The sequence below is a fragment of the Trichomonas vaginalis genome, chromosome I (assembly GCF_026262505.1).
Source record: "Trichomonas vaginalis G3 chromosome I, whole genome shotgun sequence".
NCBI classification, from domain to species: domain Eukaryota; phylum Parabasalia; order Trichomonadida; family Trichomonadidae; genus Trichomonas; species Trichomonas vaginalis.
The window spans coordinates 8,170,222-8,195,753 of NC_067203.1; the positions used below are offsets into that span (position 1 = coordinate 8,170,222).

At 30.6% G+C, this 25,532-nt stretch overlaps 2 protein-coding genes and 5 pseudogenes across 7 annotated transcripts, besides 1 other annotated feature; 3 read left to right on the forward strand and 4 right to left on the reverse strand.

The window, feature by feature from the left end:
* The first annotated feature begins 661 nt into the window (after nucleotides 1–661).
* TVAGG3_0950750 lies at nucleotides 662–1,679 on the forward strand (annotated as a pseudogene). The gene has a single exon. A coding segment is annotated over exon 1 (1,018 nt).
* Nucleotides 1,680–1,814: 135 nt separating this feature from the next.
* On the forward strand, nucleotides 1,815–3,658 carry TVAGG3_0950760 (annotated as a pseudogene). The gene has a single exon. A coding segment is annotated over exon 1 (1,844 nt).
* Nucleotides 3,659–4,703: 1,045 nt separating this feature from the next.
* On the forward strand, nucleotides 4,704–5,276 carry TVAGG3_0950770 (DNA/RNA polymerase superfamily; the record flags this gene model as incomplete). The annotated part of the gene is made up of 1 exon (XM_051253242.1): nucleotides 4,704–5,276. The coding sequence occupies one exon, from the start codon at nucleotides 4,704–4,706 to the stop codon at nucleotides 5,274–5,276; it is 573 nt and encodes a 190-aa protein (XP_051078816.1).
* A 1,368-nt stretch (nucleotides 5,277–6,644) lies between these two features.
* Nucleotides 6,645–17,452: a mobile genetic element.
* On the reverse strand, nucleotides 8,389–9,437 carry TVAGG3_0950790 (annotated as a pseudogene). The gene has a single exon. A coding segment is annotated over exon 1 (1,049 nt).
* TVAGG3_0950800 lies at nucleotides 9,952–10,592 on the reverse strand (annotated as a pseudogene). The gene has a single exon. A coding segment is annotated over exon 1 (641 nt).
* Nucleotides 10,838–11,499, reverse strand: TVAGG3_0950810 (annotated as a pseudogene). The gene has a single exon. A coding segment is annotated over exon 1 (662 nt).
* A 4,799-nt stretch (nucleotides 17,453–22,251) lies between the features above and the next one.
* Nucleotides 22,252–24,160, reverse strand: TVAGG3_0950820 (dynamin family; the record flags this gene model as incomplete). The annotated part of the gene is made up of 1 exon (XM_001305586.1): nucleotides 22,309–24,144. The coding sequence occupies one exon, from the start codon at nucleotides 24,142–24,144 to the stop codon at nucleotides 22,309–22,311; it is 1,836 nt and encodes a 611-aa protein (XP_001305587.1).
* Nucleotides 24,161–25,532: the final 1,372 nt, after the last annotated feature.

Genomic DNA, 25,532 nt, shown 5'->3' on the forward strand with positions numbered 1-25,532 from the left:
CTCTTTCTTTTCATGTTTATCTTTGTTTTATCACATTCTCATTTTTTTCATATTTAACATTGTTTTATGAAATTCTCATTCTATTCATATTTATCATTGTTTTATTACATTATCTTTAATTTCATATTTATCAGTAGTAGGATATGACGGGTTTAGTGACTTTTTTTGTTACATCTATATATAGACGATGCATTAAAATATATTTATTTATAAATCATTAAAAAATTAACATTAATTTTAAAATAATTTATTTTTTTTATCTTTTATAAAAGAAGCTATATATAGATGATGTCAGATATTCCGCGATTAATTAAACATCATTTAAATCCTGAATGGGTTAAACTTCAATTTAAAAATGAAGATTGTGAATTATTAAATGAATATGAAAGCCAAAATAAGCTAATGAGGTATAAATATAATGATAAAGAATATTTAATTTCATGGAATCAATGGAGTCATAATCAAAGACCTCATAAACGAGAAGAAGAAATTGAAAATAATGAAATGGAAATCATTGATGACATTAAAGAGGATGAATTCATATAAAAATAAGAAGTCTGTTTGACCTTAAGAATGATTTATATATAAAAATAAAATAAACTTCTTACGAAAAATTAAAACTTAGTTATGTTTATTATTTTATTTTTTTATTTTGTATGAAATGAGCGTCAAAACTAACAACGTTAAAAAATTAGGATTCACAAACGAGGAAATAAAGGATATATTAGAGGAGGTGGTTATGAAGTTAATAAATATTATTTAAGAAATTGTAAAAAATTCGCGGAGTTATTAAATGATTTAGATTATGATGGAAAAATGAATAAAGATGATGTTATAAATTTCTTATATCCCACATCTGAAGAAGAAAAACCTAAAGAACCTGATGTTTTCCCTGAATATTATGAAGAACGGATTAAAGATGATGAATACAATGAAATTGAAAGACTGAAAAAAATAAGAGATGAAATAGATGAAAAAATTAAGGAATTAAGAGAAGTTGAAAAATATAATGAAAATGAAGTAGAGGGTTTAATGAATATCCCAGCTTCAGAATCAGAAGTACAGAAATCTCATGAAGAAAGATATAAAAATTATGTCTCAGAATCAACACAAAATTTATTAGATGGTGAAATAGACGAAACACTTTCAGAAGAAGGTACTAAATTTATACGTAAACATAAGTTACAATTTATTGATAATGAAGAATACCCTTGTATCTTATTTTCACCCCTCTCGATTCTGAGAAATTCAAAAAAGCTCTTAAAAACGTGACATATGCAACTAATACGATTAAGAAAGAAGATCATGATATTTACACAAATTATTATTTAAATAAATGCACAGGTGTTGATAAAGTTTTTGATTTATTAGATAAAATATCAAAAGAAACCATTGGAACATATAAAATTTTTGTGATTGCGGTTTCATTGTTGAAGATACTAATAATGTTTCATATGAAAGAACAGCACCGAAGGAAGACGAAGTTGAAAGGTCTATACCATTCGTTATTAAGAACATAAAAGATATGAAAACTTATAAACATTATATTTATTCATTTATTTCAGAAAAAATGGAAGCAACCCATAAAACATCTTCTCATCATTTTATAGCTATTCATACATTCCTTTTCAAAGTTGTGAAATTAAATAAGACAGGAATTAGATTTAATGTATCAGGGTACGCATTCTTGAGTAAATTAAAATGTATTCGTCACGTCGCAGATGATAAAAATTTATGTGTTCTTAATTCATTTTATGGGCTTTAAAAAATAAACTTTATTTTTATTTATTTTTTAATTTTTTATTCTTACATAAATGAACAAAAACGGAACAGCTAAAATGAATGATAATCAAATTAGAGCAGAAGGTAGAAGGTTATTTAAACGCTTCTATAACATTCCTGATGGTGTTAATCCTAAAACCCGTAGAAGCTATTTAAATGAAGCAATAGATGCATATGAAGGGTTTTGACATTTCATCAGAAAGTGAGAGATTAGCGAGAATGTTAAATGTTAATATTGATTTCTATTATTGTGATCCTCAACCAGAAGACGTGGACATAAATAAGGTAGACTTTCCATTAGTGGAATCAATAATGATAGATCCAGAATTTGAAACAGTAAATATTTTATTAACACAGAGTCCATGTGGAAAACTTCACGCTGACAGAATAACAGACGTTGAAGCACTCACCGGCTATAAAGTTTGTCCATATTGTAAAGAAGAAGTTTATTCTATCCGTGATGATCCAGAAAGGAAAAACCAAAGAAGATTTTTAAAGCATTGTGAGAAATGTAAAGAAAATAATGGAAGATTAATTCAAGACGTTCAATTGCAAAAGACCCAGCAACCATATGCACCACATATTACGAAACAGAAGATATATCAGTGGTTATTAGCTCACAATTTGCAGAAATATTATAAACCGACAAGATATTATATTACTTTTGACTTTGAAACATTAGAGACTAAAGAAGAATTACAACTTTCTGAGTGTGCAACTTTGAACGCTTACTTAAAACCATTCATGGTATCATCAACGGTTAAATTAAATGATAAAACATATACGAGGAATTTTTGCTTAACTTCGAGTGATTCTTTTATTTCTGATTGGATTGAGTTTTTATTTTCAACCTGTTCATTAGTTGTTGAATCAAATATGAGTCAATACAATGAATTATTGAAGTCGCAAACGGCGGGACTTTGTCCCATACATTAAATGAAAAACAGAAGGAAGCATTTAAAGAACTTCTAGATGAGGAATTCAATAAAGTGAATATCATAGGTTTTAATTCGGGAAAGTTTGATTTAAATTTAATTCTTCGTGATTTAAACACTGCAAAATGGAAAATAAAATCAATGCTGGGTTCATCTTCACAATTTAAGCAAATCATTGTAAAGAAAACAAACGTTCCATATGAATTGAGATTTATTGACATCAGAAATTATATAGCGGGTGGGACATTAGACCAATTCACTCAAGATTTCGGAAACAATAAATCACGTGTTAAATCCTTTTTCCCTTATCAATTCATCACGTGGGAAATTACGAAGAAGAATTATATAAAGAGGAACCATTCACGAAAGATTCATTTTATTCAGCATTAACCAAGAAACTATATCAGATAGTGATTATCAAATATATCTCAATGATGCTAAAAACTTTAAGAATAGATTAGAATATTTTATTCATTATTGCAATAAAGATGTTGAAATTATGATTGACCCAATTGATAAAATTATTGAAGAAACATTTGTTTATAAAATTGACACGCTTCATAATCTTTCTTTATCATCGAATGCTTCAATGATTCGTTACGCTTTAGCATATAAAGACTTTAATCCTAATGAAAAATATCCTGAGGAAGAGATAGAATCAAGTTTTGAATTAACGAAAAAGTATTGGAAATATAAAATTGAATCATATAAGAAACAAGATGAAAAAGCAGAAAGGGATACTAAAAATAATGTTTCAATGGATGATTTTCAATACTATCACGATTTAATCCTTTCATCTAAATGCAAAATGTGTGGTAAAGCGTTTACATATGCAAATAAACCAACATTGGATAGAATCGATAATGAAAAACCACATACCAAAGAAAATTGTCAGTTAATGTGTTGTTATTGCAATGTCGTAAAATCAAATAAAGATGAAGATGTTCAACGTTTAAGAATCAATTTAAGAAATTATGCATTAAAAAATAATTTACCAATGACTTTAGATTCAGTTGAAGCTTATCACATTCTCCGTAATGGAATTACTGGTGGTTATCAAATGTTCAACATAGAGTAAATCTTAAAGGAATCACGCACATTAATAAACTTTCATATAATCCAGAAACTAAAACTGTATCAAATGAGGACACCACAACATTATGACTCATTTCGTTGGTGTTGATTTTAATTCATTATATCCTTCATCATTTTCATCTAATCCTCATGATTTCATTCAATATACTGACCATAAAATGTATATGCCGGGAAGATTGAATGGTGTTATCATTTGTGATACAGCAACAAAGAAAGCAAAAGCACTGGGAATAATTAAGAAGAAAAATACTTTATTCGTGGCTGAAGTAAAGGGTCACATTGATGAAAAATACATTAATGATTACATAAACTTTTTACCGATAATAAGAAACTTAGATATTATCACAGATGAAAAAACAATTGGCAGTTTTATGTATAATTACATGAAATCAAACAATCTACCAGTTGACCAGAAACAGAGGAAATTAACTCAGTTAGCATCAACACACAACCAATATCAACCATTTTCTTCTTATTATCTTTGGTATCTAATAGACAGATTTCATTTTATCATCGATGATATTCAATCAATTTTAACATTTACTAAAAACACTTGTTTTAATGAATTTGCGAACGAATTTATGAACGAAAGACAAAAGGCTGAATTAGAAGGAAATAAAGGAAAAAGTTTATTTTGCAAGATTTCACTTAATGGATCATATGGTTACGATGCAATGAATACACAAAATTACGCAAAGACTAAAATAATGAATGCACAGAAGGCACGCGTTGCATGTATGTCAAATAAGTTTAAAAACATAAGAGAAATAGGTGAAGATACATATCAAGTGATGCTTAAAGATAGATTTTATAGATGTGATACATGTTTACAAGAGGCATTCTTCACTTTAGATAACGCAAAACTGGTATTTGGTTTTCATTTATGATTTTATGTATAAATGCATGAATGTTAATCGTTTTCATTTCATTGAAGGTGATACTGATTCATCTTATTGGGCAATCGCTGGCGACCCAAATCTTCCTAACACTCAAGCATTTCAAGCAATTGTTACCGATAAACAATTTTATGATAAAAACATTTTCAAATTCGCACCATTTGATTTCTTCTGTTTTGATGAGAAATTTAAACCTAAATTAAAGAATAAAGCTGAAGAAAAAGCACATGAGAAGAAGTTATTGGGTTTAGCAATTGAGAAACAAGGTGATAACATGGTTGCTTTATGCCCTAAGTGTTATACATCATTCAACGGTTCAATTGATGGAAGTGATTTTAAAAAGATTGCACAAAAAATGAAAGGTGTTAGTTTACGACAAAATAAACAATTAACACCTAAAAATTATTTGGATATAATAAATGATAAAGTGATATTTGATGGTCAGAATATTAATTTACAACTTAAAAACGGGTCAATGACTCGCTTAACAATCGGTAAGACTGCATTAACAGGAGCACACACTAAGGCTGTATGTTGTGAAAATGGATGTTGTATGCCATTTATTTAATACAATTTAAAATTTTATTTTTAATAAAATGCCACAGAAGAGACAAAAGGAACCAAATCGATTTATACCAAATGGTTTTAACTTTCAGATTCCAAATAATCAACCACAACGAATTTTTCAAATCCCACCACAGCATCAACAGCCAACAACGACCACCACCACAGCATCACACCACACACATCAACGGAGAAGAACATTCACCCCTGAAGAAAGAAATTTCAATAATTTGATGCGTCAACAAAATCAAGGTTTGAGATTTTATCCGGGTAGTAATGGTATACATATAAGGCATCCAAATTTAGATAGAAGATATACCGCTGAGATTCATATTTTACCTAATAATACGGTTAATTTTGCTGGATTTTATGATCATCATCAGGAAATCTGGACTCCACCATTTGATACCGTTTTAGAAGGAGGAACCGTTAATGATGCGATTCAATATGTAAATAATGGTTTTGATACTATGATTCAAAGAGGTGGGCACCCTTAAAACATTTATTTTATTTTTATATAAATGGATAACGCAGATTTAGAAAATTTAATTGATGATTTAGTACTTAATCAAAATTTTCTTAATTATTATGAATTAAAATCATATCTCCAAAAACATAATAAAAATATAACGGTGATGATATGGATTATTATTATCGTATTATAAAAATGAAATTTTGAAATATCATGATAAAAATAATTTCTGAAATTAAAGACAAAATTAAAAATAATGAATATACAAAGGGAAAAACTAAATCACAACTTAAACAGTTGAAAGATTTCAAAAATAAAGTATTAACAGAAGAAGATATTGATGAATTATATAAATTATATAATCCTGAGCCGCAAAAGCCAAAGGAACAAAAACAAAAGAAGAAAAAGCCGAAAACAACACCAAAAGAGAAAGTAGCAAATGTTCAACAGCTAAAGGTGCAAAACGCCCAGGTCCTTCAGACCATAAATGAAGCACAAGCTTTAATTTATGATTCATTAGTTAAACCATATTCAGCCCGACTTTTAAATGAAGATCAACTTTTGGAATTCATCCTTCAACATAAACTCGAAGCGGGAAAGTATATCAAACCTTTATATACAGCATATTTAAAACAAATGAATAGAATACATCCAGAATTAATGAAAGGAAAATCAACAACTAAAACTTCATCATCCAAAATCAAAGCAGATAAAATTAAACCACTTGCAACACCAAAACCTCCAACGGTAGTACCTCCTCCTTCAGTTAATCCTTCATCATTCACTTTATTATATCCATTTCAAACATTAAAGAAACAAAAAGATTTTAAAAAGGATTTCAAGATATTAAATAAACCAATTGACCCGAAAATTCAACCGTTAAAGGAAAAATTTAGTCGCCCTTCATTTGCACCATATCCATATTCATACGAAATCGATCATTGGAATATTCAAAAGGAAACGTTACTTATTTATTTGCCATTAACATTAACACTAGATATTTATATTGCATTCCGGTGAAAGGGAAAACAGAACAGGAAACAAGAAGAGCTATACAATACTTACTAGATCATGAAAGAGTAGATAATATCAGGGGTGATGGTGATAAAGGATTTCAGGCAGCTATGATCATTATTTCCCACAAATTAATTTTTACTTCTCATCTTCCTCCATATACGTTTCATAATAAAATAGTTGATGCGGTAATGAGAACTCTTAGAGATGCGTTAGGGTTAACGGTCAGATATACTGGGATGGAAATCATGACTCCATCATACAGCAGTTAGTATATTATTACAATAATACATGGCATAGAACTATAAACATGAAACCAGTGGAAATGAAAAATGATATTTCAAAAGAATGGGAATATATTAGAAAGCAAATGGAAAGGTTAAATGATGTTAAACGTGAACAAATTAATTCGGGGCTCATGAATTTTAAACAAGGGGATAAAGTTTTGATTCATCTCGATTATGGAAAAACTGATAAATCAATGACAAAAAGAAGACGAAGATTTGACACAATAGCTGAATTTGTTAGATATATTAACGGCAATGCATTAGTTGAAGTTGAACAATAAATTAATAGAAATTCCGATTTATTTTATTACTCCATTATATTTAAATAATATTTAATTTTTTTATTTCGTAAGAAATGAGTGACAACAAGCATCCAAGAGTCCTGATTCAATTAAGATTCAGAGTCCAGACGATGAATATAAAAAGAAACTAAACAGAATTAAATCAAAAATATGCTATTACAAAAAGAAGCTGCAATGCGGCGGGGCTGATGCCCATAAAACTAAAGTAATTGAAAACGATAAAGAGAGGAAAGAAATAATCGAAAAATTAGAAACTTACCGTTCAATCCTTAAACTGAGTGAAGCAAAAATAAAAGAATTTAATAGAATAAATAAATTGATTGGAAGAGATGAATTTAATAAAGATGAATTTTTAAACTCAATCCAAATTTAATTTTTATTCCTCTTCGACAACGTCTCTTCGAGACGCCGAACCCTTCTGGGTTCTTCTTTCCATCATTACTGCATAACCGCATCTTCTCGGTTTTCGTGGTTTGTTGTTTTTAATTCGTTCTTGCATCATTTTTATCATTTCCTCCCTTGTTATGATTCGTGGTAAATTTTGAGCTTGTGGGGTATCCATTTATATAAAAATAAAATTTTGTTATCAGTTATTTTATCATCATTTTATTAAGTTCATCTTTAGTTAATTTGAATGATAAGAAAAATTATTTTTGAATAACTGAAGGTGTCACTACGTCACCATGTGTCACCTGGTTAATTAACTTCTTTTAAAAATGATGACAACATGACATTTAGACAACAGGTACGAAAGGAGGAAGGCATTTATGAATTATTTTTGAATAACTGAAGGTGTCACTACGTCACCATGTGTCACCTGGTTAATTAACTTCTTTTAAAAATGATGACAACATGACATTTAGACATCACAGCAGGATTAATGCAAAAATAAATTCCAATCATACTTTATACTGCAAGACCTTCAGGTCTCGCCGCTTAGCGGCTCATTTACAGGTATTTCATCGTCAGTAAATGAATCCTCATTATCGTTTGGTTCAACCTGTTTATATAATCCTTTCATTTCTTCTTTCAAAACATAACACCATGTTTGTTTACCATCTATTCTTCTCTGTTTCCTATCACATTTATCCTTAATGCTCATTTGAAAGTTTTTGTCTTTCATGTCTGATGGTTTGCAGAATAGAGCATTTTTACACGTCATACCTGCACACAATTCATCATAATGTGTATTTATCCATTCATCTAAAGGATTTGTTGATAATTCTATTAAATCTTGTTTGGCTTCAGTCATCGGTATGATTCGTACGTTAAATGATGAAAGGTCATATTGCATAAAACGTCAGTAAATTATCATAAAATTCCTTTGTGCATGAATCCATTAAATTCTTGAAATAATCAAATTGACCCTTGAATTTACCATTAACTCTTAAAACTACGTATCTTCTGTCTCCAACTTCAATTTTGACAGGGTAGACGTTATTAGTTACGAAAATGAAATTGGCAACATTCTGAGCAGTTCTTCTGGGTTGATTCTTTTCATTAATTCTAATCTCATTATCCGTAATAATTGATTTCAAAGCGTTGAAGTTTGCGAGTCTGTCTTCACCAACATTCTTGAGTTCATTAAGTACAAGAAACATTTTATTCTCAACTACTGAATTGAAATTACCCGTTAGCTCACCTATTTCAGTAATGTTTTTGATTGAATAACCGGCGAGAAGTTCAGAAATAATGTCTGTAAATATGTTTTTACCTGTTCCCTGAAGTCCTTTCAAAATAATTGCTGTTTCATTCTTGATTCCAGGATGTTGAATCATTGATGCAATCCAGCCGAGAAGGTATTTATACACTTCATCGTTATTATCACAAATGGCTTCTTTAATGAAATTCATAAACATTTCAATTTTTGAGTAATCTGGTTTTTCAAGAATGTTGTATTTATAACCTTGAAACGTTGAGAAAACATCTGGGGAATCAGATTTAAAGCAAACACCCTTAACGGTTAATGAAGACAATTGATTTAGTAGTACATCCCATGCTGTTATGGTTTTACCTTCTTCTTTAAATAATTTAATCATTTTGAGTGACTCTTTCATGTTTGATTGAAGAACGAATGATATTTGATTCATTTTGTCGTGTATGTTGTAATCTTTCTGAATGAAGTATTTGTTTCCACAATCTACAAAACGGATTACACGTGATAAATCCTCAATTACTTCAGAACTGTTTTTATACTGATGATTTTCAGCCTTGCGTCTAATATCTGTTATCAAAAACGAGTCATCAAGTTTTATATCAAATGTTATTTTTGGCTTACGTAATAAAGGTAAAACGTATTCATCATAATATTCCTTTTGATATAGTTTTAGAATCTTCACTAAAACAAATGGAGAAGTCATTAAATGTGCATATCTACTACGTGCTTTTTCAAAATTACTTTTTGCATTTTCAGTTAAATTGCAGAAGTTATAAACGTTATCGTATGCTTCATTAATTAAATGATTAGGTAACGAATTAATTGCTTGAAACAGTGTGAATAATGTAACTTCTTTTTCTAAATTCATGTTTCACACCGTCATTATGTACTTCAAAATCACTGATGCCATCAACTATGCTCTGGGCAAGTTTATCGTCAATGTTTACATCTTTGTTTTCATTCATGATAGTCTTTATTTCTTCGTTCTTCTGTTCAACTCTTACCTTAATATTCAAATCATTTAATATATCATTCACTGTTCTGGTTATGGTCGAGTCGTAACTTCCACGAATGAATGAGTATGTTTGATTGGTTCTGTTGCATTCTTGCGAACTCTTGAATCAGCCATAACTACTAAAGAACGCTTTGAATCATCCATAGAAGTCATGATATCAATATCGTAATCATTGCAGGAATAGCATTTAATCATTCTGTTCGAAACTGAATAGAAGAAATTAGTGTTACAATAAATGTGAAGACCTCCTGAAGCGGTTTTAACGATAACATCTTTATCCGAAAGTTTTGATAAAATATCTTTTCTAACTGTTTCTTTAAGTTCATCATTGTATGATTTATTAATATCAACATCTATAATCGTTAAATTTGAAATTTTATTTACTAATAAAGCCATACCAGTTTTCCTTCCTCTTCCTCCATCGTGTTTGAGGTAGTTATGTAAATCAATCTTGTTTTCACCAATTCTTTCGTTGAGGGTTTTAGTTTCTGCCACAACTAATTCCTCAGCTAATGAATCAATAACTTTTTCATCAGAAACGATATAGTTGCTGTTGTTGTTTGTTGCTGTCATTTATATAGGAATAAAAAATAAAAATAATTTTAAAACTAACTTTATTTTTGGACTGCATCAAATTTCCTGGACTGTTGTCAAAATGTCATGTTGTCATCATTTTTTAAGAGAAGTTAATTAACCTGGTGACATGGTGACGTGGTGACACCATCAGTTATTCAAAAATAATTAATTATTGAATAACCTAAAAACCATTAACGATAAAATATATTTTTGGTCGTTTATGACAAAAATAAATGGTTCATTTACTCACAATATTTTTGTACAAAACGACCCCAAACTTTTAACTTCTTTTCTGCAGTTTCTAATGCTATCTTAGCGAGTTCATATTCTCTAAATTCTCTCTTTAAATCTTCTTGTTCCCATTGGTCTAGTTCGTATGGAGAATCTCTATAACCATAACATATCTCACGTTCATGTTCTAATTGTTTTTCGCACATTTTTCTAACTTCTTCTTCAAACAAATGTTTAGCATTCTCTACTGTATCTTCGAGTTCTTCTTCATCTAATTTCTCATGAACTTTCTTGTCTATGGAGTCCATAATATCTTTGACATAAAATGCATACTTTACAGAGCACCATTCAGCAACAAAATGAACGAGGTCAGGATGTATGTAAATACTTTTGAATTCATTTATAACACCCTTAGTAAGCTCATAAAATGCTTGTTTTGAGGTCGAGCCACTTTTGGCTGACCGTATTCGTTCACCAAAACTCAAGAATTTCCTGCATTTTAGTACTATTGAGAAATCTGTTTAAATGGTTTAACTTCCCTTTCTCTTGCCATCTTTGTTGCATTAATGTAACCATCCTTGTCTCTACGTAAGACTTCAATACCATTATAAGTGCCTTTTGTGAATGTTTCGCCATTAGATTTGTTCGTGAATGTTTTTGCTTCGACTGACATTTCTGTTCTTACATACAAAATAAAAAAATAAAAATAATTTTAAAACTAACTTTATTTTTGGACTGCATCAAATTTCCTGGACTGTTGTCAAAATGTCATGTTGTCAGTCATTTTAAGAGAAGTTAATTAACCTGGTGACATGGTGACGTGGTGACCTATCAGTTCTTCAAAAATAATTCATAAATGCCTTCCTCCTTTCGTACCTGTTGTCTAAATGTCATGTTGTTCGCTCTTTTGGAGCTCAGGACTTTAAGCAGCTCTGAACCATGCGAATACAGTCATAAATGGTGGCATATAATCTTCACCCGAACCTGTTGGATTTGTTGTGAAAGTGTGTGAATGATTTCCTCCTGATTCAGTTGGTCGAAAAGTCTTTTTTGCTGAATTGTTATAAGATGGAGATAAAACGTCATAGCCAGCTTTATAGTCTGAGTTGTATAATGGGTGGTCTCTTAATGAGTGTATATGGTCGCCAGAAAAGTTTGTCGTTCCTGTATGAGTGTGCGCAGGTAAGTTTGCTTCTTTAATTTTCTTTGAGCCTCCTGTTTGCTTTGAAGAGTTAGCACAGTATAAGAATTTGTTTACAATCTGTTCCCAAGTACCGAAACCCAGAACTGTTGCGGGATTTGTTGAATTCATTGATGTATATATTGAACCAATGGGGTAAATCATCTCAAGAATTGTATTTAATCCATTATGAATATTGAATTTATTATATAATATTGAATTTGGGTGAGTATTTAAAACTGGTCTTGTTATCAATATTAACGTATTATTTTTGAAAATTGCTTTTCTAACATCTTGAAATTTTGTGATTTCAGACCAGTTTCTTCCATCACTACTGATATTTACTAAATCACCACATCCTAAAGCAATGAAATACCCATCAATATAAAATAAATTTGTAAATCTATAATTTCGAGTAAGTTTTGGAGTGAATGAATAAACCAATTCCCAATTTGATAAATCCTGTGATAAATAAATATGTCTTTTATAACTTACAGGATATGAATAGACCATTCCACCTGAAACGAGAACACAAACATTTGATCCATAACATAAAGCTTCAATGTCTCCATCAGCTTGAAAAATTTGTTCAAATTGACCTTGTGGTATTGAAGATGATCTATAAATTTTATCATTTTGTAGGATAAAATACATGTTGTTAATGTAATACCACTTACTTGTATAATCAATTTCCAAATCTGATGACATCATACTAAACATATAATAATTTATCCCATCCTCACTAATGAAAATTTGATTGACTTCATAAATTAGTACCCATTTATTATTAACGCATCTAATAGGATTATTTGGATATTTAAATTTAGCATCTTGATTTAAATTACATTTGAACCATTGGATACAATCGAATGAATAACAAGGGCAAAAATCATCTCCAACCGTTATCATTCCCATAAATTTACCGTTATTATATTCAACATATAAAATTCTTGGATTAATGATTGGCTTTCGTGTATCAGGATTCCAAACAGATGGAGTAAATGATTCATAGTTTTTAAAATCATTTGTTTTAAAATAATAAAGCACTCCAGCTGTATAAAATAAATACATGGTCACTCCATCGAAACATATCCATTCAAAAGAATCTATATCAAAGGTTTTATCTGATGATTTCATAAAATTTAAAAATGGTGGAGTAAAATAGACCTCTGATTGTTTTATTTCTTCATTAACAAATGATATATCAGCTTTCTTTGCTAACTCAGTATTAATGAATGAAATAACTTTTTCCTTATCTGCTTTCTTCTCTAACTCATCATTAACATAAGTTTTATCTGCTTTAAGGTCTAAACATCCTGAAACCCATTCTGTATCAGCTTTAACTTTAAAAGTCTCCAATGTCCATTCATGATACCATTCAACCTTTTCTTTAATTTCATTATCTTTTTCATCAACATAAACCAAATTTGCCTTCTTATTTAATTCAGTATTAACATATTCCTTATCTGCTTTCTTCATTAACTCACTATCCACATATTCCTTATCCACCTTCTTCATTATGTCATTTAGGAAACCTTCTATGAATTCCTCATTTAAATTAAATCTTCCAATCTTCAAAACTTTAGGAAATGCATTTAATGCGTAATATCTCTGTTCTTCTGGTGGAATTGATGTTATATCATCCGTTATTCCTTTAATTTTTGAATTCATAAATAAAATTTCTTTTATATTTGATATCACTGCACCACCTTTGCAAACGAATTCGAAATGGTCATTTTTCAATACTATCTCCAAATCTCCATATTTCAACCTTTGCGTTTGTTCTGCCGTCTTTGAATTATATGCATATGTGGCGTATGTAATGGTCTGAAGGACCTGGGCGCTTTGCGCCTTAAGTTGCTGTTGTTTAATCATTTATTACGATTTAAAAATAAATATTTAATCCGTTATCTCATCAGCTATTTTCTCTATTTGAAATTGCCATAATATTTCATTCATAAATTCTAAATCACAATCAAATAGGTCAGTTATTCTAAATTTAATATTTGATAAATCTTTTGAATGAAGAATAAATGAATTCCCGGATAATTGAAACGGATATGATAAAGAAAATGTGTTTAAGTTGATGGATAAAATGTTTTGTATTGATGGGTAAGAGTTAGGGTCTAATGTTTGATGTGAAAATCTCATTGGGGTATTAACTTTATCACATTTGATTAAAATGAAATTGGAACCAGTGTCAGAATACAAAACATCCCCAACATCTTTTTCAAAATTTAATATCCCCAACAATGAACGAAGATGAGGAGTACAAAATTTAATTTTCAGCGGAAATTTAATAAGGTTATTTATTTCATCAAGTTCAAAAAGTTTATCAGGTTTTGATTTAAAATTTTCTTCATACCATACGATAAATGATTCATTTAAATAACTTAAAATCATGTTAATATCCCATTTCGCTATCACATTATTTATATACATATCATACGTTTTTTTTTCATGGTCATCTTTAATAAATGATATATAATCTGAAGGGTCTAAAAGAATGGGATTAAATTTACCACTCACAGAAACGAGAGTAACATTATAAATTCCGCTAACTGTTAAATTTAATTCACAGTTATTATTCGAAATAATATTGATAATTGACATTTTTATTACGATTAAAAATATGGTAAAGCGTTATTTTCCAGTGATAAATAAAACTAGAATAAGATTACCTCAAGAATTCATAAATTCAACGAATAAGAAATTCATTCATGTTATAAATTTTAGTGTTTTCAGAAAATATGAGTCAGTGTCATATTCATCAACAGGTTATATTTCACTTCATTCAAATTTAGTTCAATCAAACCCATATAATGACCATTTCATAAGATTTTCAGATGGTATTAAAAATGTAATTGATAGATTAAAATATGAACAGATTGACAATATCGAATTTTTGGAATTTTGGTTTAAATATCCCGATGGAAAAAAGATTGAAGTTAAAGATAAAGCTGATACTATAACAAAAACAATTACAATGACCGATCCGGATAGTGGGGAACAAAAAGAAATAAAACAAACGATAGAAACTGGTGAAAGGTCAATTATTATTGATTATGATTCAAAGGATTATTATTCGATAATGTTAATGCTTGAATATTAAATAGCCTTAACAAAGAATTTTTCAAGTGATATTTTATATTCATCAACTATTTTATTATAAATATCATTATATGTTAAATGAAGTTCAGTTGTTGTTCCGTTCTTTGATATCTTAATTGTGCTAATATCCTTTATAGGATTTATTTTTGCAACTGTTCCGCAGCATGAAACCTCATCATCTATGAAAAATTGAATCTTAACGTCTGAATCTTGAACATCACAAAGAATGGCGATAATGTGAATTAATGATTCATAAGGTAAAATAATTAAACCGGATTGATCAATTAAATTTATTATTGAATCATAATTATTAATTATTATATCACGGTAAATTTTCATTAATTCAGAATTAATGTCTATTTTATATGGGTTCTCGATGTTTGATGAAAGAGGCGGGGGTATGTTGGATAAGTGGGAATTTCAACAGGTTCTTTACCGGGTTCAGATAAAATGATTGGGTCTCCATCTTCTTTATTTTGCTCCTCTCCTTTTTCGGTAAGTCACGAGTTAATAAATTTGGTTGAGTTGCTGACCTTGTTAATTCAGGGCTAACATTAACTTTAACATTTTGAATAATTCGTGATTTATCATCATTTACGTTATAACCAACCGTAATCTCTGCTTTTGCGTTAGTGTTCTTTTGACTAGTGAAACGTCTTCTCATTTATAATCGAATAAAAAAATATATTTAAACTTTTATTTTGCTGGAAGTTTTGAATCTATTATTCCCTGTATTTGTTCTTGAAGTTGATTTTTAGCTGGTTCATTGTAATTAATAGACCTAATATATTCATTAATTGCATTCTTATAATCATCTGATTTCTCAAATTTTCTTTTATCTGATTCCTTAACTAAATCATAAGTTAAACCTCGTTGCTGATATAATGGTTTCTTAATTAAATCTTTGAATGCTTGAGATAAAGCACCTGATGCAATTCTTGCTACTATAATTGGTTGGAATTGATGTTTAAGTTCATCTTTAACATTTGCGAAAACTGGATCGAATAAAGCAACTTTAAAGAATTTCTTAGCTGAAATTTCAGGTCTAATATTTGCATATTGACCATCAAACTGGTTAGAATATCGTGGTAATCCATCCGGTCCCTCTTCAATAGCATTTAATTCTTCATTGAAATAAGAATATGGATTATAACGGTATGAATTAATTGGACCATTTTCACCTTCTCCAATGTATTGTTTAACAGCTTTTCCATTTTCATCAAATTGCATAGGATAACGTTCATTATATGCTTTACGTTTAGGATAATCAGTTATAGTTAATTTGTAACCATTTATGACTTTAATATTACCTTGACCATCAGTAACGAAAACTTCATTTATACCATCAGGTTTTCCATTTGGACCGTAATGTCTGCTTCGTGTGCTTCCCAATTTGGACCTTGACGTTTGGCATATGCTTGAGCTTCTGGTAATGTTAAAACGTTTCTCATTTGTTTAACATCTTTTTGAAGACCAGCAACAATATGAACTAATTCTTTCATTCCATCAGGAACTTTCATAGTTCTATTATATGCACCCTTTTTGTTTGTTCCTTGTTTTAATGGAACCTGTAGAAGATTTGCTATTTCTGTCATGTTTAATTATAAATAAAAAATAAAAATTAATTATAAAAAGTTAATCAAATTTAACACTTCCTTTATTTAAATCAACTATTATTTTTCCATGTTCACCTAATTGCTGATATTGTGTGTAAAGTTCATTAATGCTCATTGGTAAATTCACTTGATAAAGCATAACGTTCAACTGTTGACGACTAAACCCACTGAAAATGAAAAGGGTTGATAGATTTGATTTAATGTTTGTGCTTAATGCTTTGAAATATTGAACAGCCATAAAGAATGAACACTGAATGTGTCGACATTGAGTTAATAACTGATTAAAATATGATTTCTCATTTGTTATTAGTTTTGATTTCACTGCATCATCTAGAAAAATGAGTGAATGCAAAAATTCTCTATCAAAATTTGAAATAGAAAGTGTTTCAAATAATTCATCCCGTTGTTTATCAATAATTTTATCCTCTAATCCTTGCTTCTTGATTGTATTATATAATTCTTTATACATTAAAAAGTTTTTTAAATAATCTTCTGCTTCTTCTTGTGATAAATAAATAATTGGAATTTTGATTAAATGCTTTAAAGATTCAAATGTATCATCTGAAGGTGAACCTGAACGGTTGATATAAATTAACACATGTGAATAGGGGAAGTGTTAGCAATAATGATAATTTGTTTTAATATCGTTAATGTTTTACCTTTTTTTGTTTACCAATTGCTGCAGTGATTGAATTTAAGTAACATTCAGAATATGGAATTTTCATTAATTTTTCCTTAGATAGAGCATTTCTATTATCACTCAATGCTTCATTAATCATATCATCTATGTATGTATTATATACTCCTGCTAATTCTTCATAAGGAGTGGATGAATTTAAATCCATTTAATCAAAAATAAATTTATAATTTTAAACATTTCTATTCATCAATATTTCATCATATGAACTTCTATACTGTGGTGGTGTACCTGTTGGATGATATTTCAAACCTTCATCCGGTGTCCATGTCCAATATGTAGTCCTAGTAAACCAAACCTGAGGAGGATTTGTCACCTTTGAACAGTAAGTGTCATTTTCACCCTGAATGATTGGATAAGCTTTCACTTGTACTGTAACTTGTGAGTTGAAAGTTTCTAATCCATCAAAGAATATACCCGCTCCATCACGTTGAACTGGAATAGTGCATAAGAATGAAGTTTGGTCTTTCCATGTTCTAGCTAATGGCGTGCCATCATCTGCATTCAGTGGTCTAGTTAATGAGTCCTCGTATTCTTCTGTGCATTCATTCACTCCATCTAAATCAGAAGCTTGAAGCATACGTGTAAAGAATATGTCACCCACTGTGGTCATCGCTTGATCGGGAAGTTTCTGGAATCTATAGTGACCTGAAGACCTCGAAGCATTGGATTTTCTAAAACTGTTCTTTGCATTGCATTCTTCGGAAATGTTAACACAACATCTGTAACATTATGAAGAGCGTATGAGAAATCTGAGCTAATACCTTCAGGAGTGATGCAACCTCCATTTAGTGAACGAACGTCAATATGTTGAGCTGGAATCATGAATGGATCTTCCTTACTGAATAAACGTGGTATTGCTTTAACTGATTCTTCAATTAAACCGTATCCTGGTGTAATGCATTTATCCTCTAAAACTTCCATCTTTGTGCATGAAATAATAACGTCATCAACTGTTGCGTCAGCAGATGTAGCGGCTAAGCTTGTAATTAATTTGGCAGGAAGTCCGATTTGTTGGAATTTGCGATCATATTTATAAACATGATTCATAATCTTTTCATAATTTTCATCAGTTATCTTTTCATAAACGTAATTTTGTAAATCAGCAACTCTTAACGGGTCAACCTGACAAAATACTAAAGTATCCCTGAAAACATAATATTTAAGAATGATATCACCAAATGATTTAGGATAATCATCGAACGCCTGAAATGCTAACAAATCATTTACCGGAATAATCATATCAAAAGTGACATCAACTTCTTCATTTGCTTTCTGAAAACTTCTGAAGGGTCAATATATTTACCACATACTGAGTTATCATATTTTTGAACATTATTATATAACGAATGAACAAACTTTTTAACTTTCCTTTCTGATTTCGGTTTATATGTTGCAAATGCGAAAGATTCACGGGCGCAATCCATCTGAAGATAACCGGCATCACCTCTTTCGGTTTCTACTTCTAATTGTTTAAAGCTTTGATTTGATGATTTGTAACCAACGAATAAACGCATGCATTTAAAAGCGGCATCACATGTGAAAGCTTTATTTGAAACTAGAGTTGCTTTAAACTTTGCGTTTAATATATGTGTTCACCTAATTGGTTCACATCATGCCGGATTTGTAATTAATGAGTTTGTTTATCATCAAATATGGAGCAATGAGTCATAGCATGAACTTTCAAGTTCTCTATAATAATATCCCCGTCATTCTTTGCGAATATTTCATTTATCTTTCGAATGAATGAAACACATTTCCATTAATCGGTTTAGTGTTTGGCACCAAATAGTTAGTCGTCATTTATTAATAAATAAAAAATCAAAATTAAAAGATGAAAATGAATTTTTAATTTTAATGAAATAATCAACTATGGCTGCAGGTATATTTAAGAAACTGTGGGATAGAGTAAAAAGAGGAGCGAGTAAAGTTTGGGAAACATTGGAAGAAGGGGGCAAATTGGATATTTAAGAATAAAGAAGCAATTAGTGACGTTGCTGAATATCAATAACGCCAAAAGCTGCCCCAATAAGAGAAGTTTTAAATAAAGGAAAAAAGTTTATCAAAGACTACAACCGATACTAAGATAAAAATAATATTTATTTATTTTTCCACTATCTACCTCCTATTTTATTAAGTATTCCTTCAGCAATTCCACCAATTGCGTTACCTGCTTGTGCTCCCATCGCCGGATTACCTGCTTTAGTACCTAATACCCCACCTATGATAGTTCCTGCCGTTTTCGCTACTGGTGCCAAAAAGTTTGCTACAGGTTTAATAATCTTTTTATAAACCCAACCCGCAGCTTTCTTAATTCCATCCCATAATTTTTTAAAGAATCCTGCCGCCATTTCTGATTTAATATTAATTAAAAAAATATATTTCATCACTTATATTCTAATTTTTATTTAATGATAAATGAAACCGATTTTAAAAATAAATGAAACAGAGGAGGAAGAAATAAATGAAAGTGAAAATGTTCAACAAAAAATAAACGTTGTTAAACCAATTACTGAAATAAAAATTTTTTCATCTGTTGAAGAATTTAATGACTATTATGTCAATAATAAAATTATTTGAAGAATTGACAACGTGTAAATTGAATAAAATGTTTAAAGTTGATGGATTCAAAATTTCAAAAATAAAAGGAGTGGTTAGTTTGAAATCTATTCCTCAATCAAGAATCACCTCGTTAATGAAAATAGATGATTTAACAAAAAGAATAGAAGAGATTGAAGAAAGAATGAATCAAATAATTGATTTCATAAATTCAAATAATCATTAGTTTCTTAAAGTTCAATGTTGAACTCATCAAATTCTTCTTCATCATTACCATTACCTTTAGCGAGTTTATTTACTCTTTCAACTTTATCTTTTGATAGTCTTTCGTTTAATTTTTTCTGAAGTTTTTCGTTACCAAGTTCTAAAATTTTACATGGATGATATTTAAACCCGTTAAATTCTTTTTCCTCAGTTTTAATCATTAATCTACAAAGAACTTTAGTGAGGTGGTTTTGTTGTTTAAACCATTTATCCTTAATATTTGTTATAAATTCAATATCCGGAATTAATTCCCAAATTTTTGAATTTTCGATTAATTTACCATCAAATGCAAAAGCAATAGGTTTAATATTAAACTTACCTTTATAAAATAAACTTTGTATGTAATCATCAAAATAAACGTCTACTTGTTTAACCTGTGTGAGAATTGGTGAAAGTTTATCCATTAATTGATTCACAGTCACGAATTTAGAGCTGTTCATTTCATACAAAATAATAAAATAAAATAATAAACATAACTAAGTTTTAATTTTTCGTAAGAAGTTTATTTTTTAAAAATTTTTTTATTTTTTATTTCATTATGGTAGTGAATCTTTTATTCATGAAAATAATTATTTCTAATTTTTTTACTCTCTCGTACATACTAGATTTGAAGAATTCAGAACATTTCCCATAATCTCCTAAATGTTTTCTTATCTTATTGGTTTTCCATTCATTATATGAAACTGTATAAACTTTATCTTTATCTTTACACCTTTCATCACTTCCAATATATTTATATTTCAATTTTGATTTATTGGTTTCATATTCATTAACGTTTAATAATTCACAGTCTTCCTTTTTAAATATGTTTTATGTATTCAGGATTAACAATTTTATAATATTGCTTCCCTTTAAATCTTTGAATATAAACAGGAACACCATCCTCTAAAATTCGATAATCTATTTTATCTGGTTTTACTTGTTGGGTCATTTATGTAAGAATAAAAAAATAAATTATTTTAAAAATAACTTTAATTTTTTTAATGGTTTATAAATCAATATATTTTAATGCATCGTCTATATATAGATGTAACAAAAAAAGTCACAAAACCCATCATATCCTACTACTTCCAATGATTTTTGCATCTTTCAACCCAATATTCATCTTTGCAAGCTTTTCATCCATAATCTTCACGCTTACAACCAAGATAACAATTCTCACTCGAAACATCTCCCTCATTTTGATTTTTGAAAACCAGACATGAAACACATGAAATATGAGCTTAGATAACTCACTTGTCAAGTTCAAATATGAATAAACTTATCGACACTAAACAACAATATATAGCATTTCTAAATTGGGGTGGATCAAATTATCTGATATTTTGAGGGTATTTGTAAATTCTATCGTACTATTTTGTGAGAATTAAAATATTTTAGCCATTGTGACAAAAAAAAGTAGCTGATAATAAAAACGGCTCAAAGGTATTTTATTGTTTTCATGCACATTTTAAAAATTATCATAAGATCAGCATCTGAACCCGTCAGCAATTTTTGAACCCGAAAAATTTGGAAACATTAAACTACTTTTCATATTCATCGCGTCTATTCAATTTGCAATTGCCAGATTTTAATGGAAGCCTCGGAGAGAAAGGTATAGGAAAAATTAAGTATCGTGGGGTTTCATGCCATGTAAAATCTTCTTTTGTTGCCAGTGTCATTAACTCTACATGGTATTTGCCAGTAAATGCCATGTAAAACTCTCAAAAGTGTATTCCCTTATGGCTGATTGAAAACTCACCAACGTCATCTATATATGAGGTCGATGAAAAATTGAGCGTTTTTTAAAAACCGCTGTTTGAGAGGAAAATTGAGAGCCCCGATGTATACTTTTTGACATTGTCAAAATCTTTGAAAGGACCAAAAAAATTTTTAGTGTCAGATAGTTTACAAATGTATACTTTCTGACGAACAGACTCTCAGACAGCGGTTTTTAATTTCTGCACTTTTTTGGCGACATTATACTGGAGCTGGAAAACCTCGAGTTTGTTCCAAAATAACAGGTTTGAAGACCCACTGTATATATATAAAAAAAGAGAAGAAAATTGTTTATTATTAAATACGGAATTTGGAAGCGTTCTGTAAGATATCGTTTGCCTTTCTTAGTGCCACCAAAGTATCCTGGCACTTCTTTCTGTTCTTTGTGATATTGGGGTCCTCGCGCATTATCTCGCTTGCCATTCCAGACGTGAGAATCTTCTTGAGGAGTGTCTCGTTCAGTGTCTTTGAAGAACCCTCTACGAGCATCATGATGACTGCCTTTGGAATGACATCGACAATCTGTGTCTTGACGAGTTCGAAGTACCTTGAAGCGAGCATTACGAGTGTCTTTGTGACATCTTCGGCCATTTCCCTCTCTGTCTTCTTTGTTGGTGCGTTATCTCTGTTCTGACGCTCTGCAATGATGGCTGCACCTCTGAAATCGTGTCTGGCGGTGTTAATGAAGAGTAATTCGTTGTCCATGACATCGTTGACGAACTGTACTGTTGGTTCTACGCATGAGTTCACGAGATCTTCAACGACATTGCGGATTGCGTCCTTCATTTGTGGGTATTTCTCGAGTTCAGGGAATATAACGTTGGCATGGATCTGGAGAATTTCGTTAGCGACAAGAGTAATGGCTTTGAGGGCTGGTGGTCGGAGATTTTCGATCCATCTGCGGATTAATGACTCAAATGCCTGATGAGGAACGAAAAGTGGGGATCTGACACCGGATTGGTTAAGAATGAGGTTGTAGACGTCTTTAAGATCGAGAGTAGACATGGATGGGATCTCGGCGATCATTGTTTCGTACTTATCTTGGAAAATACGGTTAATTCTGGCACCACCACGAAGTTCGTTATCGATCTTGTTGCCAACCTTACCGGCAATAAGGTCTTCGTAGCCCTGAACGTATTTCTGAATAATTGTCATGATAAGCTCGTTTGGATTTAATCCGTCCTTCGCTGGATCGTCACCGTAGCGGAGAAGTTCACGCTCTCTATCTTCGATGAGGGAGGCAACACGGGTTTTGAGAGATGGTAAGGATTTCTTGATATGATCGACAAGAAGTCTGTTGAGAGTATTCGCCAAGACTTTGGTAGTGCATTTTTCGGTCATGTGCTTGTAAACTGGGTGCTTTTCGAAGAATTCAAGCTCTGCTCTCTGTGCATCCTTCATTGGACGATTATTATCGATATCACGCTGAGAACGGTTAACGACAGCGATGTAACCGAGCTTAAGGGGCTTAACCTCACCTCTAAGGATGGCTCCGCAGTCTGTACCTGCGTCCATGAGATCAACTTTTGTTAAGACACCAATTGTACGGTCGCCGGCAGGATCAACTTGAGAGGCGAGAAGTAATGAGTCTGAGTTTGCAAGATCTTGGTTGGCAGGTGTAACAGCAAGGATTAATGAAGAAGGTTTCATTGCGAACTGCATAACCATGCCGTGAATCATCTCTACAACGGATTTGTCTTGGTCAGCAACAGCAACCTTTGTTAAACCTGGAAGATCGACCATTGTAAGATTTGGTACAGAAGAATCGCGAATGCAAAGATTGATTGGTTGGCTCGATACATTTTTATTGCTGCCTGTTGATCTGTCTGTTTCTGCTTGAATTTCTGTTCTGATATCTGAGAAGTTCTTGAATTTCTTGCCCGGCAAATGTAAAAATTCTCCATATTGCTCATCATTTGGACCAACGTGAACAAGCTGAAGTACAAGTGGTCTTCTTGTGACGATGCCTGCACCACGTGGAAGGAAATCACGTCCGACGATTGCTTCTAAAACTGAGGACTTTCCTGAGCTTTGACAACCGACGACAATGATTTGTGGTAGATCAACAAGGTCACCACCAGCAGTGTTGAAAACATTCTGGAGGTCGTTGATCAGAGGAATTACGGCATCCATATCTTAAATTTTTTTTAATCGGTTGTTCTCAATTTATTCTTTTTTTTTAGGCAATGGGATTATAAAATGACATTGCATTTGAAGATATTTGAGTTTAATAAAGTAATAATAAATTAGATGCTTATAATAGTGGATGATGATATAAGCTGTTTTTTGAATTTTAGAAAAAATATCAAATATTTGGTACTAATTATACTTAAATTGTTATTCATGCTTTTGCAGAAGCTGTGTTTGTCTCGTTTGTAGCAAGATTATTTGTAGTTCATAGCTATTTCTGTAATATATTAACGTTTGACTGAATTTATTATCGATGATGAGACAAAATGAGAGATTTAAATGTAAACGCAAGATATGTCATATGTTTTTACAGTATCATTTTAAAAATTTGGACAATACTTTAAAATATGTTGATTTTAATTCTTAAAAAACGATCATGTTAATATGGTTCAATGTTTATTCATTAGATGTAGTTTAATGTGACGAATTCCTAAAACCATTTAGGCTCACATAATAAAAATTATAAGTAATATGAATTAATACACTGATTTGGAGGTAAACAATGGTAGATATGTTAATTCTAAAGGAACTAACAGTGAATTGCATATTGATTTTAAAGATATAGAAATCGATATCAAAATATGAATTACCATAAAATGTTATTTAGCTTTTTGTTAAAATTTCTTGCGTTATTTCCATTAAAAAAAAAAAAAAAAAAAAAAAAGGTAGTGGGGCTTCCAGGCACTTCGTGCCTTCTAGCCCCGAAGATGTTTAGTATAAATGAAGTTTTTATTCGGAGGGCTTCCAGCCCTAAGAATTTTTCCCAAGACCCAAGAGGAGGACCGAACCCCAGCCGACCAGCCGTTGACTTTTTTGTCATGATTTCATCGTAAATGTTTTGTCAAGACTTCTTCATCGTAAATGTTTTGTCAAGATTTCATCGTAAAGACTTTGTTGAGATTTCTTCGTAAATGTTTTGTCAAGATTTCATCGTAAATGTTTTGTCAAGATTTCATCGTAATGAGCGTAAATGACCCAAAAATATATTTTAGGTGAAGAGGTGAGATTTCACCTGTTTTTTCACCTCATTTTTCACCTCTTGAATTTTCATGAATTTCTTCGTAAAGACTTTGTCAAAACTTCTTCGTAAAGACTTTGTCAAGATTTCTTCGTAAAGACTTTGTCAAAACTTCATCGTAAAGACTTTGTCAAAACTTCATCGTAAAGACTTTGTCAAAACTTCATCGTAAAGACTTTGTCAAAACTTCATCGTAAAGACTTTGTCAAAACTTCATCGTAAAGACTTTGTCAAAACTTCATCGTAAAGACTTTGTCAAGATTTCTTCGTAAACTTTGTCAAGATTTCTTCGTAAAGACTTTGTCAAAACTTC